This window comes from Polyodon spathula, chromosome 11, assembly GCF_017654505.1.
Source record: "Polyodon spathula isolate WHYD16114869_AA chromosome 11, ASM1765450v1, whole genome shotgun sequence".
Classification (NCBI taxonomy): domain Eukaryota; kingdom Metazoa; phylum Chordata; class Actinopteri; order Acipenseriformes; family Polyodontidae; genus Polyodon; species Polyodon spathula.
Genome location: NC_054544.1, coordinates 35,177,311 through 35,199,315, shown reverse-complemented (window position 1 = coordinate 35,199,315; position 22,005 = coordinate 35,177,311). Strand labels below are relative to the sequence as shown.

The 22,005-nt window shown below is 34.6% G+C and overlaps 1 protein-coding gene across 1 annotated transcript; it reads left to right on the top strand.

Annotated features, from left to right (window-relative positions):
• Positions 1 to 300: 300 nt before the first annotated feature.
• On the top strand, positions 301 to 20,848 carry LOC121323352 (plastin-1-like). The gene is made up of 16 exons (XM_041264367.1): positions 301 to 362; positions 8,716 to 8,820; positions 10,880 to 11,043; positions 11,858 to 11,987; positions 12,429 to 12,561; positions 13,436 to 13,517; positions 13,766 to 13,931; positions 14,102 to 14,244; positions 15,170 to 15,265; positions 15,608 to 15,800; positions 17,547 to 17,625; positions 17,774 to 17,888; positions 18,124 to 18,257; positions 18,732 to 18,855; positions 18,981 to 19,108; positions 19,692 to 20,848. The coding sequence occupies exons 2-16, from the start codon at positions 8,751 to 8,753 to the stop codon at positions 19,828 to 19,830; spliced, it is 1,896 nt and encodes a 631-aa protein (XP_041120301.1). The 5' UTR covers positions 301 to 362; positions 8,716 to 8,750; the 3' UTR covers positions 19,831 to 20,848.
• The last annotated feature ends 1,157 nt before the right edge of the window (positions 20,849 to 22,005 follow it).

Genomic DNA, 22,005 nt, shown 5'->3' with positions numbered 1-22,005 from the left:
TCCCATTATATAATGGGGGGGCCATTATCTTATGTTTGCATTATTATTATTATTAAAAGTAGGCATCCAAAAGAAAAGCATGTACTTATACAGCGCGTCTACTGCTGGCAGGTAACAATTACCTCAGCATAGTAAGCATACTGTTCTTTACAATTGGAAGCTATAATTGGCTGGTATTACAATATTCGCTTCTATTGGATGCACTGCATGCCACCAATCGCAGGATTTCCCTGACGTTGTTTCATGGGCGGGCCCTATAGGTTGTATATACCCTATACCTGTTGCAAATTCGCGCACCGGCTTTGCTGAAGCTGCAGTTGGTGTTAGAGTCTGGCCGTAATAAACCGCGGTGATCAGTGCAGGTAAGAGAGCAAATTATAGTTCGCTGTAATCTGATAATATGGTTTTAATATGTTGTCAGTGGCGTGAATTGATATACACTGCTAGACAGTTTACAGTATAACTTCACTGTAAATGACAGAGATTAACCATTTATAGATACCGTAGCAGAGTAGTATTTGTCTTGGACTTTGACAATTTATTACACATTCACCACTTCACAGCAGTTGTTTGTTATGTGAAGGGCACAATGTGTTTATCTCCTAATGCATTTCAGCATTCACAGGTTCTTGCTTGAATCACTGGAAGTGGTCAAACAATGTGTTTTGGTTATTGTGTGCAATAGGAAATAAAACAAGAAAAAGAAATATAAAGCTGTGATCAGTTTCTTGACTTGGTTGTAGTCCTCGGCTGTAACCTGTCTTCAGATGTTATTGGTCCTTTGCTTCCAAAGTGTGAGTAAGCTATTTTTAACACTGATCACATTTTTTCTGATGATTTAATAAAAGAAAACCGAATAATATACAGTACCATATCCAAAATTAGGCAGAGGTGAATTAGATTTACTTATTTACTTATTTTTTTCCCCTCTGTCTTACTAAAGCAATGACAACATTGAATGACAAAGCTGAATAGCACGCAGCTTTGCAATGTGTAAAATGCAGTACAAACCCACAAATGTTGTGTTTGCTTTAATTTAAATAATCAATCAGCTGTACTGTAGCTGTCCTGTCCTACACATGTCCACAGACATGTACTAGTAGTTTGTATTTTACTGACACTCTATATTATATATATATAGATGGATATATATAGATGTTATATATATATATATATATATATATATATATATATATATATATATATATATATATATATATATATAGCGATATCGAAGTTTAAATGCAAATGTTTGATTAACGTTTTAATGCAAAATTTACTTCAATATAATACCCAATATATATATATATATATATATATATATATATATATATATTATATATGTTATAGATCATTTAGATATGATATATATATGTTTTTTTTCCATTTAGTTGTGATTTTGAAGCTTAATTTTTGTTATCAGTTTCAACCACAGTATCATAACTCTGGGTGTAGCCCACCAAGTACATTATTATTCCAGCAATCTACCTCAGAAGCACTGTGTGCCTGATAAGTGTGAAACTAAGCCAAACCCACCCAATGCTAAATATAATGGGTGTGCCATCCTGTCCATTAGTTTGAGGACACAGGTGATGGAGTGAGCACACTTGCATGCAAAGCTCTATTGTCACCATTTCGGGTGGGGTTTCAGGCACTTTTTAATCCATACAATTGCTTGCATTTGTATTTGTATTTATAAAATGCCAGTTAAAAAAACTATTAATGAATTATTCAAAAAGTCAAAAGCATTAGGTAGGGCTATGTTTCAATGACAAAAACTCATCAATCATTCAGCTTCAGCAGATAGCAGCCTATTGGGAGTTACAGTAATCATCCTTCATTCATGTTTCTCTGAAGTACAGCATCAGTAACACAAATAAAAAGACACCTCTCTGACTGCAGATCGAGTGATACAGTACAATGTATGGCAACGAAAGAACAGACATCTGTCTGCAGCACAGAGTGCAGAGCAAATAAATGAAAAGTGATACATCTTAATTAGTGCCCGAGAAGCAAGAAAAATACTTAAGAAGGTAAATACTGCTAGGACATGAAAAAATTCCATAACGCTTTAGACATAATTGAAATAAATTGATTGTATAATTGTCATGTTCCTGAACATATAATGTATAAAGTAAAATGTATCTATAGCACAGTAGCTGTGTGTATGACCTTCGTTTTTTTAAACATTCATCACTTGTTTGTTATAGTGAAGGGCACATTGTGTTTATCTATACATACTGAAGCTGTTTAGAATTACATGAATGTGCTTGATTCAAACCTACTGCGTTGTGTTCTTTTTTTATGTTGTTTAGTCATCTCAATTTGTTTTCTAATATTAATGATTCAATTTCTGATTACCATTTTGTGGACTATGATCCACAGAGCAGATCATTTTTATTTGGCAATACTAACAATAATAGGTCAATGAAAGAATCATGTAACACAGCAATGAACCAAATTTGATGACAATGTTATTTCACATAAGCACTGCTTTATATAAATCATCCATTTGTAAGGTAGGCACATTGTGAAAGAACGAGCAAGAGCTGCATGTTGGATTTGTGATTTTGTATGTGTTAATTATCCAACTGTTTTGTAGGTAAACCAATCAGGGTTAAAACATTATCCTGCCTGTCTCCTTACTCGTATGTATAAGCCTTATTAGAGCATTGTAAGGTATAGTTTATATGTGTTAGCCAAGCTCTGTGTTATACTGTCCCTAAAACCATTACTTAGTGAAACAATAAACTGTAAATCTCCAAATACCAGTGTTAGTTAATGACTAAGGACCTGAAAAAACAAACACATCATAGATTGGAATATGATTTTCTTACAGTACACTGGCTCATATAATACTATGGTTTATTTATATACACTTTTGGTGGAAAGTCGTAGGGACCTCTGCTTCTTAGCTAAAACTCAATTTTAACTCTTGAGAAAATGTTTTTTTTGAACAGGGCCCTTTAAAACTCACAATTTGGGCTCTGTGTATAATATGACAAAAAAACAATATACTGACGGCTATGCCCATTGATCACTAAGTCTCCTCAGCTTCATACAGCCAGTGAAAGGATTAACAGGTCACCCATGTGGTGCAGCACACAGCTTGTGGGGCACTGTGAGAGGCTGGTGAGTGGATAGAGGCCCAGAGACAGACTGCAGTTTTAAAAAAATAATACTTTTATTATAAATAAACACAAAATAAAAAGGCACAAGGGCCAAAACAATGGTATTCAAACACATATACAAAGCAAAACTACAAAATAAAGGTTTCCAGGCTGGGTGATGCCTTCGCTGGACCAGAAGATTCACAAAAACACAAAACAGCAAACCAAAAAAAAATAGCAAGAACAACCATCCGTTTGCTTCCTCAGCTCCCTCCTCTCTCTAATGGGAAACTGCGGCCTCCTTTTATGTCAGGTAGCTGGGTGCTGATTGATTGTTAATTACTCCAATCAACCCCAGCCACTTGAGCACAATAAACCCAGGCAGGTAGGGGAATTTAACCCCATCCCTGCCAATCTATATAGGGCAGAGCTCTGCTCTGCCACAGGCACATTATGTCTCTATGCTGTCTGGGTTACCTTGGCAAGCTGACAAACACCCATGTGGGTCAGAAGGAGGATCATTGGGCTCATTTCACCTTCTGCTGTGTCTGTGCCTGCCTGATGCTCTTGTTTGGGGACCATTCTTACCGTATTTCTTTTCTTGATGGGTCTCCTTGTATCTGCTCTGGATGCAACTGGTTGACTCAAAGCAAAGCAACAAAGTGGGGCTGTTTCTAAGAAGAACATCTAGCACCTGTGAATCTTCAGATGATCTTTAAATCCTTGGTAGGAAATGTGGTCTTCACTGTGATCAAGGTTACTTTTCCAAAGAGCAACATTATTTAAATCTCTAGGGCAATATAATGTTGATTGGCATTGTGGTTATTCCACGTTATTGGTTAGTGGTGTTGATTTGCACTTTGAAAGACTCTTTTTCAGTTTCAGCGAAGAGACTGAAATCATTAAAGAGGAAATGTTTTGATGTCTGTCTGTATCGCTTACTAAAAGGAAACATGGGGTAACTGATCTGCTACTCACCTGGTTAATAATGTATGACATCTATAAAGTTGGCCACTGGCAGCAAGTGATCCTTTTGAATTTCTTTTCAAACTGTGATCTTGCTCAGGGTGAGACAACGGCAGAGTATGACCGACTATTACTGTAAGGGGCAGTGCTTGTTTGATATGTTTTAAACATTTAAAAGGGAGTTCTAAACCCAAAAGCTCCTGAGTGGAGGAGTGCAGTGGGCTGCTTCAAACCCACAGGGATTGATAGCCTGCTGCTTAGATGCCATATCCTAGTCCTCTAGCAGCAAAACAGAAGCAGGTCTCCAATGCTCCTAAATAGACAACAGTTTAGGTAAAGCATATTACCATTTTAATCTGTTTAATGAAAAACATTATATTTTTGTGATATTTGCCATAATTTTGAATGGTTCTGTTGCTCGATTATTGAGTTAAAAAAACAAACAAACAAACAAAAAAATGTCTTTATTGCTCAAAAGTAATATTTCTTGAGGGCCTGTAGTGGCCCAGCAATGCCAATTTCTTAGCTTCCTGGTTTTGAGAAAACATATGAAATTGCGACCTTTTGACTTTGCAATATATTTGAGTGTTAGGCACTATTTGTCCTGGCCATTGAATTGTGATAACACAGGGCTCTTTAAACCGTACTTTGGAATACCAGAGTTATTTTTCAAATAGTTGCAGTTGACTGTTATTCCTTTTTTATGTTTCTTTTAAGGTTAGGGAGATTTAGAGTAAGATGAACTTTGCTCACAATAAAACAGTTTGAATATCTCTTTCACTTTGTTAGCCTTTTTGTTTTTAGAGTATGTGAGGATTCCTGTATGAATTTCTCAAATACGTATCTGTAATCTCTCAGGCTCTAAAATGATTTGCATGATTCTGTTTAATATCCTGGTTGCTGCAGCAATTATAATGCCCCATTTGTTTGAATAATTCGATTTGGTTTGTTTGTCAGTTGATCTCCATTTAGTTTGTTGTGTGTGTGTGTGTGTGTGTGTGTGTGTGTGTGTGTATGTATGTATGTATGTATGTATGTATGTATGTATATATATATATATATATATATATATATTAATTCAATGGCATTGCAAGCTTTTTACTTTAATCCTAAAACACTGCTTTTTTTCTGGCTGGCTTGGAGTTTAACATGGGCAAGGGCTATGCCAGAGAGATATATAGTATTAGCCTGGAAAATGAGGTAGTTTATATCTCAAACAAATATATGTTCACTTGCAGATTTATGGTGTGTGCCATTTTCTGGTCCGTTTACATGTTGGTATACAAGTTTCAGTTTTGATTTTAAGTCCTGTGCGTGACCTGGCTTTCCCTATTATTATAAGTGATTGCATGCAGGATAATGGACATTGACCTCCGCCTTGCAAATTTGTATTATCATCATGCAACTCTAAGGCACTTATTTGCCTATACACAAAAGAGCAGTGAGAATAAAGTTACATGAGGAATGTGCTCTTTCCTGCTCCTTACCAGCAGTGCTGACCTAGTAAAGGTGTGATCTGCAGTCCCAGGGGGAGCATCACTTTGGCCTTGGTGCTTCCACAGACTGGGGATGGAAATTCTAAATTGCATCATTTAACTATGCTACTTCAACTCCTGCTGGCCAGTGGTACGCTGAGCTTGAGTGGACGTGGTTGGACTGGCCTTTGTTATTAATGAAGGTGGTTTAGTTAAGTGACAAATCAAAATAGAGACCAAAGTAACAGTAAAAACTGTCCATCTGGAAATTGTTTTTTGAATATAGCCTGGTCATTTTCTTACTGGATGCAAGAAGATAACACCATTTGGCGAGTTAAATGAATATGCAATTTTTTTTACATATGTAGATGTATATTTATAAGACGCTTCGTTTGGCTGGTTTCAGAAGTGTCATATTAAATGAACTGTTCTGCAGTGTACTGTGTTTCCATGATAACAATCACCAGTTGCAGTTTAGGCACTGTACATATAACAGTGCTTTGTTGTGCATTGGTTGTATGTGGTTTTACACAGCATGCTCTTTACTGAGAATGGTATTGTCCTAAATTTACATATTTGTTCCATAGCAGTTGCTTCTGTGCATGTCTATCACACCTTTTGAAATATGCTTGTCACTTTGTGGCAGCATACAATAGGTGATTGTATATAGCAGTGAGTTAAAGTTTGTAAGGACCAGGGGAGCAAAAACCAGTACATTCTAGGAACAATACAGGTACATTTTCAAGTGACAGTTGCTCACTTGTCCAACAGTAATATAAAGAAATAGCATACCGATCATATTTTTTTTATTATAACCATATTGAATTGTAACCATTATTCAAAATACAGATTGTCAAAAAACAAATGCCATTGAAGAAGAATAAATACCAGAATATAAAATAAGCAGATTAAATTAAATTGTACCTCACAGATGCATATTTAACAAACCTGATAGAGGATGGTTTATAAGTTAACTCTTATTACTCTAGCAGATAGGATCAGTGTTTAAATACCACACCCAAATGGAAGATTGGTAGGACAAAGTCCTTCCATGTTCCTTCTTGTTCTACAGCAGCTGACTGATTAAATACTCCCTGTAGACATATATTATAATCTTGGAATGTCTGTATTTATCTGATGCTAGGAATAAATTGACAAGCAATGTTCACATTATAATTTTTAATTATTGATGTATTTATCTGTTTTGCCAGGACAGTTTATAAAGGTGTGTGTGTGTGTTTTATTGACTCAAATGTAATATTTGTTATATTAATTATTTTTCAGACAGTAGTTTGGTGTTTGGAGGGTAGGTGTTATAAAACATATTATCTATTTTCTAACACTATAATTTAATGTACATAAAAATAATCAAGAATTAAATAGCAAAAATGAACACTAATCCTGATAAGAAATATTGTGTGACTGTGTAATAGTACACACATCATATAGATATAGATAATTATTGTGAATTGTTAAAAATATATGTTATTTCCATAAGGGTTGCGACTCCAGATAAGTTGCAAAATGTTTCAAAAGTTTTATAAGTCAGTGGCGCAATGGAAGTTTAGACTTTGCGTTTTTTGAAAATGCAGCTTGTTAAGCAGTTGAAATTCAAATTGGTTCTATTTTGAAAATAATACCTTATTTTCAAACGGTGCAAAACACCAAAATGCAAAGTGGTTCCATTTCTTCGACTGCAGCATGAGAGGGAAGGGATGAGGACAAAACAACTCTACCCTAAACCCAGAATATTTCATCCCTGTCAGACATTTCTAGACATTTCAAGTTATGCATAGATACAGATTGGATATAGGCAGTATAACAGAGCTGTGTGATCTGCTTAAGTCTGATTTAGAATCACAAACAGCCAGCAGTCATGCAACAGGTGCCATCCAGACAACAGCTGGGGTCTTCTATGTCAAAGACACTGACTGATGTCACAGATGCACCTTTACGTAGAGCAAGGGTATATACTATTTCCAATTGGGGATGTGGAACAAAATAAAATCAAACACAAATATTATCAGTTGTCTGGCTTCCCAAACGTGCTAGGTGTAATAGATTGCACACATGTTGCAATATCCCCAGATTCAAGGAATTAAAACATCATTCTTTAATTGTGCAAGTTTTATGTGATGCTCAATTTATAATCGCAGAGTAATTGACATGTACCCTGGCTCATGCCACAACTGGAGAACAGTGCCTTGTTTAGAAAATTCGAACAGGTGCTTTCTAAGTGGAGGCTGGCTAATTTTAGAATATATTAAATACATAATTAACATATGACCATTTGAAAACATATGTAACAAACGCATATTAATGTTTAACATTTATATTATGATTTTTCACAAAAATACATAAGAATTCAGATATTGCATGTAAAGAATATAAATATTAATATTGCATCACAAATATTGAAATGTGACTAATTGGCTTGCTAATGAACCTCAAGATCAACTATAAACTTGCAGAGCAATTGCATTGCGACCTCTAGTTTCTCTCTAAAAATGCTCCTTCTGAAAATCAGGCTGTTTTTGATATTTTTTCATATGTGAAGTCAAGCTAATTTTTAGGAGTTTTTAAAACTGATTGGTAGTGTAGACTAGACTGGGTCCAGCTGATCAATGCCACTTTGCTGGTATTGTTTGAGATGGGGTAACAGAGTCTACACCCCATTAACGTTATTGTGTCATATGGAGCCCGTCCTGCTTCACGGGTCTATGCATGTATTTGGATGGGATTCAGGAAAAGCTTTTGATTGAATTTCTGAGCATTGTGTTCAAGTAAACAGTATGTGAGTCATTACCTGGGATAATTCAAGCAGATTAGTTGTGCTCAAGAGATAATATGTCATACTGAATACCACACATGCTTTGTGCCTCTAACGTAGTGTAATAAATGAATGCTCATTGTTCTGCTCTTGTATAAAATCATGTCTTTAAATATATAGATTGTTCTGAATCATTTTGCACTGTGCCACACAATCTGCAAGCGAGCATCTTAACCACTGCTAAAAAGAGCCAGGCATGTTTGCTCAAAGTTCAGACCTTTTAGCCTCATTTGACCTGCAGGATTCAAATTCACACATAAATGCCGGCTTCATAAGATCATGCCTATTAAAGAATACAAGTTCAAGTGATTGATCTTTTTTCTTCATTTATTAGGTTTCATAAGAATAAAGAAGTGACGTTAGAACAAGATGGAAAACAACACAACTCAGATCCCTCGTGAAGAACTGGAAGAACTGAAGGAGGCTTTTAACAAAATAGGTAGGTTTGTATCTAGCCAGGGAATGGCAGTTTTCCAAATTTCATATTGTGTTACGCAGCTCATCAGCAAAAGCACGGCACTCAAACTGCAATACGTTTCTTCATACAAAATGATATCTCATGAAATCAGTATCTTAGAAAACAAATCCACAATAGTATATTGTTAGTATTTGTTGTTCTGTTTTATAAGTAAGCATAACTTTGCTGTTTTAAATTATATTTTTCTTATCAACAGACAACACATACTTCTAAGGCGTCTACTGTGCAATAAATTGTTAAAACCAATTGCCATCCAAATGGTGGCTCTTATGAATGGACTACAAATATTTCTAATGTTGCACACCTACAAAAATATTTGTAAAAAGATCTTAAAAGAAAAAAAAATCTTGGGTCCATTATCTTTAGAAGGGTTTTAGTCATTGTGTGCAGTAGTTTATTCACATGGGAGTTTCACTTGGATTTTTATCTTTCAAGGTAAAAGTTGTACAGCGTTGGTGTTTGGCCAACCACCAGCATTCCTCTTCGTTGAGTCCCTCCCATATATGAACAGAAAGACCAAATACACTAGGCCTACATAACAAACAGAACTGGCAAATGCTGCCATGCTGATTTTAAATAGTGTTATTTAATTAGGTTTGACTGTGTTACTATAATTATACATGTCATACATATCAATTTATTGACTGTGTCATAATTTGGAAGTGCATCTGGCATTGTGTCATTGTGCATACAGTGTATAGAGGTCATGGTGATAATCTTGCTTGTTACCTACACTGGTAGTTCTAATTTTTTAAATACTGCTGTGGTAGTGGATGACTGGCCTGCTTGTATTACTTTGTTTGATTTTAGTTTTGTAAAATGAACAGGTGTTTTTTTCCCATTTCAAAAAATAGTTAATTAAAGTTAATTAAATTGGAGAAAAAAATGCTTCATTGTATTTTTTAATGACTGAAACTGCAGAAGCAATATAAATGTGTACCTATGTACAATAAGACCTGTACTGTAGCTCATAAAGCTACTGAATTGCCCTCTGAGAAGAAGTTTAGCTGGTGGTGCAAGGTGTCATGTAATAAGCAGTAAGCTATTGATGTGTTATAGAGCACATGAATATCAGTACTACAATGGGATGTTATAACAGTGTTATCTTACTGTTTTTTAAAGAGCGACTCGGTGTAGGTGTGGAATGTCAGTTATCTTATCTTGTTGTTTTATATTCACTTTTTCTTGTTTTTTTTGTTTCAGTCATCTTATTGACTTTTGAAAACTCCAGAGCTTTCAAGTGCATCAGGTACCCCAGAGTGTAACCAATAACCTGTCCCCCTGCAACACACAACCGGGTGTAAGAATGACATCAGTAAGATATACAACATACTGTAGCACACGTGTGGTATTTCTTGCACCTACTTGAGTGTGTTGCATTGGGGTAGGTTAAAGAGTAAGTAGTGGGGTTCCGAAAAATGTGGTGTTACACGTCCCCATGTGTTGCTACAACTGTTTAAATAAAACACCTGTAATTTTTCTTTTCATTGTTAACATCCTGACAACTTTTTACACTTATAACTTTAAACTCTGTTTCAAAGCTCTTTTCAAAAGAAAGTGCACTGGGGTTTGAGATCTGTCCTCTAAATAAAGATTTATAAGAAGCAAACAAAACAGAAAGTGCTTTGGCTTTTCTGTTCTGTAGCACATCATGGATCATTATTGCTGTGTTTTCTGTTTGACAATGTGGCCAATACTCCTTACACTATCAGTGCACTAGAGCGGGCATTTTGAAAGGAGCTTTGAAACAGACTATAAAGTTCTAATTGTAAAAAGTTGTCAGGATGTTAACAATGAAAATAAAAATGACAGGTACTTTATTTAAACAGTTACAGCAGCGTGTGGGGAGGTATAACGCTATGTTTTTTTCAGAACCCTGTTACTTACACTTTTTAATATTTACACACCGGTGTGCCAGGTGTACTGTACTTGGAGGTGAGACATGATTCTGAGAGCTCTATTATGCTACTTTGTAACTTTGTAAATGGATGTGATTAATTCTGCAGTGTTTCATCCACAGACACTGACAACAGTGGCTATGTGTGTGACTATGAGCTTCAGGATCTCTTTAAAGAGGCCCGCCTGCCACTGCCTGGATACAAGGTCCGAGAAATTGTGGAAAAAATTATAGTAGCTGCTGATCACAATAAAGACGGAAGGATTGATTTTGAAGAATTTTTATCGGTAATTATTACCCTCCTTATTCATATCCACTTATTACTGGTTTCTGTCACCTGCTTTATTCTCAAACTTCTCATTCTAGTATTTGACATCTGAGGAGCTAAACACCCTTGCCTGACCCGTGTAGTTTTGCATTGTATGTTTCCAGCAGGGTGCATCCAATAGCATTCAGAATCAACAGGTTAGACCTTCTGAGAGACAGCAGCATTGTAATAATAGCCATTGTGATCTAGCTATGTGAATTGGCAAAGACATATTCTGCTACCAAAGTGCACATGAAACTGAACCATTCTCTTCTTTGAACATTCATGTTTATCTTGCTCATACAGCTGTTCCATTAGTAACAATGAAAACATTACATAACAGAGGATGCCCTGGGTTTAAACAAAAATAACAATGGACATTTGAGTCAGTAAAGCCAGACTGAAGGTCAAGGGCATTATTTGACGGAGAAACATTATCACTATTATATATAGGCATTGTAGTCTAGAGCAGGCCTCGAGTATCCCTGTGAAGTGTTTCATCAGGAAGCCATGGTTTTAAAACAAGTGTCATTAATTAGCGTCATCTTTTCCAATATTAAGTTATGGCAAAACTTCTCACTGTGTGTACTTGTTTAATGCTAACCTTGTATAACATGCCAAAGTTGTTTAACCATAAGTACTATTAAACCCCAAACCCAACATAAATTCATCATTATAAGTGTTATCAATAACTGGTGTTCTGTTCCTATTAATTTAATATGAATATATTTAATAGAGGGAATACTATGTATAATTTCATACAACGTATTGTGTTTCATTTTTTTTTTCACTAGCTCTGCCAGGAGCTAAAAAGCAAAGAGATCAGTAAGTCATTTCGAAAAGCCATAAACAAAAAGATGGGAATCACAGCAATTGGAGGAACCTCTGAGATTTCCAGTGAAGGAACACAGCACTCCTACTCAGGTAGTGTGTGGGTGTGGAAGAGTGTGAGTAAAGGCTGCTGTGTGAGTGTGAGTGCCCAGAGGCAACTTTTATCAAGTGCAAGTAAGTAACAGTAAGGAAGAGAGATTTCATGGTTTTTCAACAGTTGGAGGAATTATTTTCAGCATTTAGAACACAGAATTCACAGTCAGAATTCTTGCATAAGTCAACTCTTCATATTTTTACTTTCTTAACATATTTTTGCAAGTTTCTGTCAAGCTGACCAAACACTGGGCAAGCTCTTGATTACTAATTCTCTTGAAAATAGTATTACGTGTGCAAATAAACACAAATAAAAATGTAATTTTTTTTGTTAAATAATTAATGAGGGCATAGGTTATCCCTGAAATTAACAGCCTGCCAGAGTAATATAATTGTGCATATGGCTTTCCTATTCAAAGCCATCTTATGTTTGTGTTTCAGAGGAAGAACAAGTTGCTTTTGTGAACTGGATTAACAAAGCACTGAAAGATGATCCTGACTGCAGACATTTACTGCCTATGGATCCAAACGATGAGAGCCTTTTCAAATCGGTCAGGGATGGCATTCTTCTTTGGTAATGACAATCACCATTTTATGGACAGCGTGGTCCATTTTAACTTCAGTAAATTATCCTTATTGGCTTTAACCATGATAATTTTTTTTATTTTTAAAAGTTACACAGTTTGGGGAGATTGGATTAACGGTTTAGTTTTACGCAATAGTTTAATTTATGGAAAGATTGTGGATTATAGAATATTTCATTTCTATAGTTTCCATCCTTTTTAATGAACTCCAGAAATTCACCGTGACTGAGAGGTGCTTTTTCTCAAACAAAATTAAAAACAGCAACCTATCTGACAAGTAACAAGATGAACCTTGTTCCATTTCGAGCATTACATCTTACATCTATGATATGCATTATACAGTTTATCAGCTATATATACCTGACCCACCTCTGGTTCCTAACTAAACAGTTAGAGCCTTGTCTAATATGGGGACAAACTAAACCTGTTTACCCCAACCAGAACCAACACAAGTTATTTATTGTTTTACTCCCAGTTTCTTTCTCTTTCTTTCTCTTTCTCCAATTCTCTCAATTTCCCTCAGTCACACATTTCCCCCATTGTGTTTTTGAAGGTCAAGCAATCATTCAATTAACCTACCTCATTACACAATTCATTATATAATTTAGGCCTTCACCAAAATGGAATCCTAGGATCCTAAAGCCTCCAAATTCTAGTTAGGAATGTACACTCCATATATATATATATATATATATATATATATATATATATATATATATATATATATATATATATATATATATATATATATATATATATATATATATATATATATATATATATATATATATATATATATATATTTATTTATATATATATATATACACACACATACATTTATTTTATTTATTTTTTGTCTTTTAGTAAACTGATAAACTTATCTCAGGCAGAAACCATCGATGAGAGAGTTATTAATAAGAAGAAACTAACTCCGTTCACTATTTCTGTAAGTATTAAGTAAAGCAATAATGCTTATTAAACCTTTGTGTGAATTAAATGACATTTCTCAGTGATGGAACATTCTCAGGTTTTAACCTGTTTTAGTTGATTGTTTTTATTCATTAAACACAGGCTTCTTAAAAAAAGAATTAAAAACAGTCTACAATAGTTTAAACTGGTCTTTGTTGTTCACTACAGTGTGTATTCATAAGGCTCTCTGGAACCTTTTTAGTGACCTATTGCAAAATCTTGCAGGAAAACCTGGTGCTTGCGCTAAATTCAGCCTCCGCAATTGGCTGCACTGTTGTCAACATTGGGGCTCAGGATCTCAGGGAAGGGAGGCCTCACTTAGTCCTTGGCCTGCTGTGGCAGATCATTAAAGTCGGGCTGTTTGCTCATATTGAGATCTCCAGCAATGAAGGTAAGAACCACCTATCACCATTTACAGAGCACATTTAAAGTGAAGAAGACTATTACCAAGTGCTATCCAAAAATTGTTTATTACACGATTAAAAACTGTGTGTACACACGAGACAATTAGGACTTCAGCACTTACATAAAGATAATCTTGGTATTCCTCGTTTGCCCCAGCTCTCATTACCCTGTTGGAGGAAGGTGAGGATCTGGAGGCTCTAATGAAGCTCTCCCCAGAAGAGCTGCTGCTGCGCTGGGCCAACTACCACCTGACTAACGCAGGCTGGCAGAAGATTGGAAACTTCAGTAATGATATTGAAGTAAATACAGTATAATCGTTAATCTCGAAAAACTACTCACTTCTAAATCTTTTGTAGTCATTTTTGTATTACTTTAGTATAAATACATGTTAATTTGGATTCATGTGTTGTTTTTTTCTGACTTTATGTGAACGAAAAGACACACATTTGCCCGTTTTCCCATTGGAAATAGTGATATTTTGAAATATCACTGTCCTGGTCACAAAAGCAAAGTTTGTGGGGAATAATAGCCATTTTCTATACTTTTGAGGCATAAGCAATTAGGAAATAACACTTACTACCCAGGAACAAAAATTATGTTACATAGTGTTATTCATTGAGCGGAGACACTGGAGCTGTTTTGCCCCTTCACAGATCCAAGGAATAAGACCCCATTCCTTGCCAAGCTCTTACTGCATTATAAATTGATTATCCGTGGAGCCAGCTTGAGGTTTCTTTAATCTTTTTCTTTAATCCAATTAAACTGTCTGAGTCCTGTGATTTGTAGATTGACATACTGCAGCATTTTCTTAAATAGTCAATCAACAGCTATATATTTGTTTTTTCATGGGGCAATGTATCTCAATAAATGTAGATGCAACTGTCTCCAAAGCATGAAATAGTGTGAAGCTACCGGCTTGCCACTCTGTGCACCAGGCTTCAAATGTGTGAAGCAATCTATGAAGCAATGAAGAAAATGTTATAGAAGGAAAAGAAATGAAAGGAAGGGATAATATTGTTCTGAGTAGAGTATTGCTAGTTTTATACAGTTAAAATAATTGTATTCCAAATTTGTCTTTGTGAATCCTGTCCATTTTGTTAGATGGAGATTTCTACTGTCATGTAAATACATGAATCGGATATAAATCTATCTGTCTGTTTGTCTATCTAGGTAGTTAGTTAGCTAGTTACTCATTTTTTCTAAACTCACACATTGTGTCCTCAGGATTCAAGAGCCTATTTCCACCTGCTGAATCAGATTGCCCCGAAAGGTATCCAAGATGATGAACTCAAGGTCAACATTGACATGTCTGGGTTTAATGTAAGTTGGATTTAATGTAAACCAGTTTAAAGAATGCAGTGTTCTGTTACATATTCCAAATACAGAGTGCCATGTGCAGCACAGCAAGACAAAGGCAAGCTGAATAGCTTTAATGTGACCCCAAACAGATTCACTATGCGTGATGAGTGGTTACTAAATTGTTCATTTGATGTCTTCATTTATATCAGTATTATAACTGAATATTGAATTATGTAATAAGGATATACTGTAATGCAAGGATTAAGTTCAAAATAATATTTTTTTTATTAACTGTTTTTTATATTTGATATTTCATATATGGTATTGAAAGTTAATAAGGCCTATTAATTTTTCTTAATGCAGGAGAGAAATGACCTACAGAGGGCAGAATTTATGCTTCAGCAGGCAGCTAAGATGGACTGCAGGCAGTTTGTCACGCCAGCAGACGTAGTTGCTGGCAACCCAAAGCTGAATATAGCTTTTGTAGCCAACCTGTTCAATACGTACCCAGCTTTGAACAAGCCAAATCACGGATATGATCTTGCTATGCTGGAAGGTAGGGAACTGATATTGTGTCTTGTAAATATGAACTGTAATAACACAGATGACCACCAGTGGTCGCACTGCCCATATTATGCACATATATCTTATATATATATATATATATATATATATATATATATATATTAGAATATATTATATATATATATATATATATATATATATATATATATGTATATATATAGTACCCTTGTATGTACTTCCCACTAGTTTTAACATGAAAATAATCAAAAACTTTCCAAGTATTGTGGTGTACAGTAATTGAAAAATGTTTTGCCAAAAAAAAAAAAAAAAAAAAAAACAATAAAAGGCATACAGGGTCAGAAGTCAATGTACAATGTTCAAAATGTTCTGTTTTAACACTAAGAAAATTAATGTGTTTTTAGAAATTGTTCTGAGGATTTGCTACACTGCAGCATTTATTTTCTGAAAGGGAGCAGCAACTGCTATGTTTGTAAACTAAAAAAACTACAATTGCTACTTTTGCACCATCAAAAAATCTCAGTAAGCAATGGCTTATTTCGATTTTAAATTCAGAAACATGTATTTATCCCTGTGGTGACATGCAGATTAAACAAGGATTAATTTATTTCTTAAGAGTTTGGGAATTAAGAAATGCCCAGGCTAGACTGAACTGGTGATAAATAAGTTTGCTTTAAAAACAAGCAAAAATGAGGGTTCTATTATCCTATTCTAATGCCTAGTATTTGTAGTGGCTCACACATTCTTTTTACATTTGCTTTACTGCTCAGCAGAACTAACTCATGCCATTGTAGGTACTGTATTTAGTAAAAATATTATTACAGTGTGATACCCCATCGGTATCACAGAGGTGTTTGATTGTGTTCTGGAGCTATTTGCCCCTTGCTCACCGATGGCGCGTTTCCGCATTTATCTCATGTGAAGCAGATGTTTTTTACTCTTAACAAGCCTGCGATGTGCTCAGTTTTGCTAAATACATAGTTTGGTTTGGATTGATGCCTCCCATTGACATACTGTACAAATCCAAGCTTTACTTGCTTCAAATAGAATGGTGGGTGTTTGTTTCACTCAAAACAAGGAGGATTTAGCTTCTCAGTTAATATCATTACCATACTGGCTTGAACTTTGTTTGAGTTATTGTATGCATTGCAGCCTTTTATTGCCAGCTTCACTACACAAGGGAAATCATAAACCCCATCCCTAGCGAAGGCTCTGTGTGGATTCACTATGCGTTTTTGAAGTCATTTTGTGAACTTTATACTCTTGTGGTTAAATGTTATATTTATTGCATGCCCCATATATTTCTGATGTTCTAATACAATTATTTGGTTATTATTGACCAATTGAGTTTAACCTGAAATATTGTGTTGGTTTATAAAATGATCTTCTATAAAAACATAAAAAAATACCTTTATGATTGATGATACAAAGATACCCTATATTTCTTATCTCATAAATACATTTCGAAATAGTGGGTATGTAATAATGCAAGATGCACTTTCTTTGGACTTCATCGTGTTTCTTTTGGATTTCTTTCAGCATGCAGTTTTGTTGTGTGTTGAATTTCTTATTTATGTTAATAATAATAAACTTTCTTTAGCCGTTTTATTTTTTTTAAAATTTTTTTTAGCTGTTTTTTTTTTTTGTGATACAATGAAAAACATTTATCTGCTGTTGCAGCAATTTCATATAGAGGTTTCCCGTTGATACACCCTATTACAGCCCCATACTGCCTGTGACTTTGTGTATATCACTGCAGGGGAAAGCAGAGAAGAAAGAACCTTCCGGAACTGGATGAATTCTTTAGGTGTGAGCCCATATGTCCACCATTTATACAGGTACTTTAGTATACCTCTTTTAAACATGAATAAAGTCATTGCGTATTGTATCAGATTGCTTTCTTAAACACTGTGGTGTATGTTATCGTTGCATATTGCTTTGGGTTAGTTGTTATGGATGGACACTGATATTTATTCATTGCTGTAGTGATCTTACAGATGCCTCAGTGATTTTTCAGCTGTATGAGCGAATCCGGGTGCCTGTTAATTGGAGTCGCGTTAACAAACGACCTTACCCTGCACTTGGTGGCAACATGAAAAAGGTAGGTGGTGGAGAAAGCAGAGACTTTCAGATCTATTAATATTGAGACCATAACAGATAAGGACAAGCTTTTGAAGAAATGCTGGTAAACACTAAGGCAAAGTTCAAAGTACTCAATAGCAGTTGTTAATTTGATTTCAGAGAAGTTACAGGTACACAGAGCAATGTCATCCCCTACTCATTACCATTCTTATAATTTATAGAAAGGATTGTTTCATAATTTGTTGTTTTTCCAGCTTGAAAACTGTAACTATGCAGTTGATCTCGGTAAAAACGAGGCTAAATTCTCCTTGGTCGGCATTGGGGGACAGAATCTCAATGAAGGTCACTCAACACTCACACTAGCCTTGGTGTGGCAAATTATGAGAAGGTAAACATAATTACAGGAGAAAATACTAGTTCATAATCCGCTGTTATAAATCCATCCGTTCAGGACGAAGTGCTTCACAACATTGATAACAGACCGCAAAGATCTCTATTGAAACAAAGATATATGGTCTGAAACACTAATTATTTAAGGCCGTATGCAGTGTAGGAATAGCATGCAAATTGAATTAAACTGTAATCCTGGGGTTCGTTCCTGTTACGTTATACTTTGGCCTAATGTTGTGCAAGTAATGAAACGAGTCAGGTTCTTTAACCAACAAAGTGAAGAATTCTGTCAAACCCCGTTTTGCTTGTATTTCCTGTTGTTGATAGTAAGAATACATATTTTGACAACCGATTATCAATTTTCTCATCGAGTGCAGCGATGTCGATGTCAAACAACTGTATTGGAGGTTGAGGATTCTCTTTTTCAATACTTCAGAGGATGTGGGTTGTTTTTTTTTTTTTGCTATTTTAGGTACACTTTGACGGTTCTGTCTGATCTTGGCGGAGGTGAAAAAGTAAATGATGAAATTATTATTAACTGGGTGAATGCAACCTTAGAAGCAGCAAAAAAGAAGACTTCCATTAAAAGTTTTAAGGTATATTTAAAAAAAAAAAAAAAATTGAATTTTAAATTGTATTGCAGCTACACATCTGGCACATTATCAACCTCGGATACTATTATATTCTGTTGTTTTTTTTTTTTATTTTTTTTTTTTTTAAGGACAAATCCATCTGCACTAGTTTGCCGGTGCTGGATTTGATAAGCGCTATTGCACCAAATGCCATCCGTGAAGAAATGGTGAGGAGAGATGATGATCTTTCCGATGACGACAAACTTAACAATGCAAAGTAAGAGCCTTCTTAGGTGGTCACATATGATGTTCTCACATATAACTATCCGGCTTCGTCGTCTTCATATCTTAGATAAAAACTTTTTAAAAACACACACATACAACATTTTACAAGTTTAATGGACTATGATCATATAGGTAATAATTTTTTTTTTTTTAAAAACTAGTAAAATGAGGTGGCAAACCTTTTGACATGAAGACAAAAGAATGTCACTTCGGTTGTGTAGTTCCAGTATGTAGCACTGTTAATATGTGGCTCAGTTAATCGCCACTATGGGAGAGTACCAGCCAAGTTAATATGGAGCTGAAGAGCATCAGTATAGTGATTTACCTGTGTTTAGAACGTTAAAATGGTTCCAATTATCATAATAAAAAATATGGAACCATTTTTTAAAGAATATCATTGAGAAGAATATCACTGAAACTGGTATCTACATCAATAATTTCCTAGCTAAACATAATAATCTAATGATCTTGTAGTTGAATTTTGGTGACATTTTCAGTATATTCCAAAAGACTTCTAGCAGACTGGACCACATGCATTTTCTATATACAACACATTTCTTTCAAATCTCTTCCAGATATGCAATCTCAGTTTCTCGTAAGATCGGGGCTCGAGTGTACGCACTCCCTGAAGACTTGGTGGAGGTGAAACCCAAGATGGTCATGACAGTGTTTGTCTGTTTAATGGGAAGAGGAATGAGTAAAGTTAATGGATAAAATGAAGATGATGCAGCCCCACGAATCACACAGAACGATACTTTTAGATTTCTAATGGTTCATTTTGCAATAAATCGACTTTTTCTCTATTTTAAAAATGACTGCAAAGCACCATGCAAACACTGCCACCTGCTGAAAGCTTTACTTCATTATTTTGAAACCTGTAACTTATTTTCTGACAGATTCATAATGTTGTTCGGCTTTTAATAAGGTTCAAAATGTCAATAAAGATATGGGATACTTTTTTTCTTTATATATATATATTTTTTGAGATTTGCTTGATTTTTCGATTTTTAAATAATGTTCGTTAAGCTGTGCAACATGTAAAAATGAAACATGCAGTGTTTAACTGCATTAGAAATATTAGATGAAAAGCATGCGTCAGGTTTTTATTTAGGCAAACAAGTGGTCTGAATACTGATTGGGTGGTAATGTGTGTACTGTGTTGTGCAATCATATCCTATCCACTTTAAAATACTAAATTATAATTAAACTGACATGATTAGCCACTGTTATACTTAAGGAAATATTGTATATAAAGAACTATCAAGGATTTTATAACTAAAGTCTAAGGGACAAATTAAGGGAAATCTTTAATTCCAGTTTTTAAAGAAGAGAAACATTTGTTGACTTTACAAAACTAGTGTGAAAGATCTACGTGATGTAATTAAAGGTTTATGAAGCGCTCTCCAGGTATGTGTTTCTTAGTGTTGTACACTAGGCTAATGTTTAATTTTCACAAAATAGGAGTTAATTCAAGAATGGAGTAAACGCTTTGAAAATAAAGCCCTAACTATTTATACAACTTTGTTCACAAAAACCAAAATTCTACCTGGTTGATTCAATTAAAAAATCTAGGGCCTGTTCCATGGCAACATTCAATCAAATCCGCAGCCTTTGTGTTTCAAAATAAAATCTGATCAAACAACTTCTGCCATGTTTGTTTTCTGCCATGTCCAACTGGGATTGTATGTTTAGTTAAATATCAGTGTAGATGATGGAACTGACATTATTTTAAAACCACATGTACACCTTTAAACCTTTAAAGTGATCTCACTATTTAAAACTTGATTACTTCCTTAAAGGGACGTTGTCTCTCACTTGATTTTTATATATATATATATATATATATATATATATATATATATATATATATATATATATATATATATATATATATATATATATTAAACAAGGACTGAGGTTATGTGAATGTTGTGCAAAGACATTATTTGATGTTTATCTCTAAAATAAATAATGTGTACTATTTATGTGGCTAGTGTCTTTTTTTAATGCAGGATTGTCTTTTGTCCTTTATTAACTCCTGCAACATGCATTTTATGGATTACACTCACTGTTGTGGGACCCTTTGGAGTACCAATAAAGTAAAATAAATAAATAAATAAAAAAACAACAGAACATGCATTATTTCGATGTTCTATGGACGGATTTAATCAAGCATCCTATGGGCACAATATGTGTTTTAAGTGATGGTCTTGTAAAATAATGTTGCAGTAGTGTGTTCAATGGTCGAACATCAGTGACAGGATGTTTGATTGAATAGCAGCATAAAACAGGTTAATATCAAGCAGTCATAAAGCACTGCAGTGATTGAATCTTAAAGGTACCTTTTGTCTTTAACAGCTCTAAAACCACAGTCTGTATACTCAGTACTGCCACCTGTTGGGAGATACCTCTGTGTTGACCAGACATATATATATATATATATATATTATGATATATATATATTATATATAATATATAGAGAATATATATATATATATTATATAATATATATATATATAATATATTATATGGTATAGTGTTTTGCTCCACACGTATGTCTGTGTCACAACAGATAACTTGGTTTATTTTACCCAGAGGAATTTTTACTGCATACAGACCACTTGTTTATTTTACCCAAATATCCTGGGTCTCCTTTGCAAAATGAGTGTGTAACGCACGGGAAATTAAACTAAAATTAACATGAAAATAAATGTCATTTAGGAGTAGACGAAAAATATGAAACAGGTGTATATACTAATAATATCATCATAATTTGATCTTAATGTAATAAATAAGTCATGCATTGTACTTACAGAATACACATATTTTTGGACCTGTAAAAATAAACAAACAAACAAAAAAAAAAATACTACGGACCCTTGCAAATGT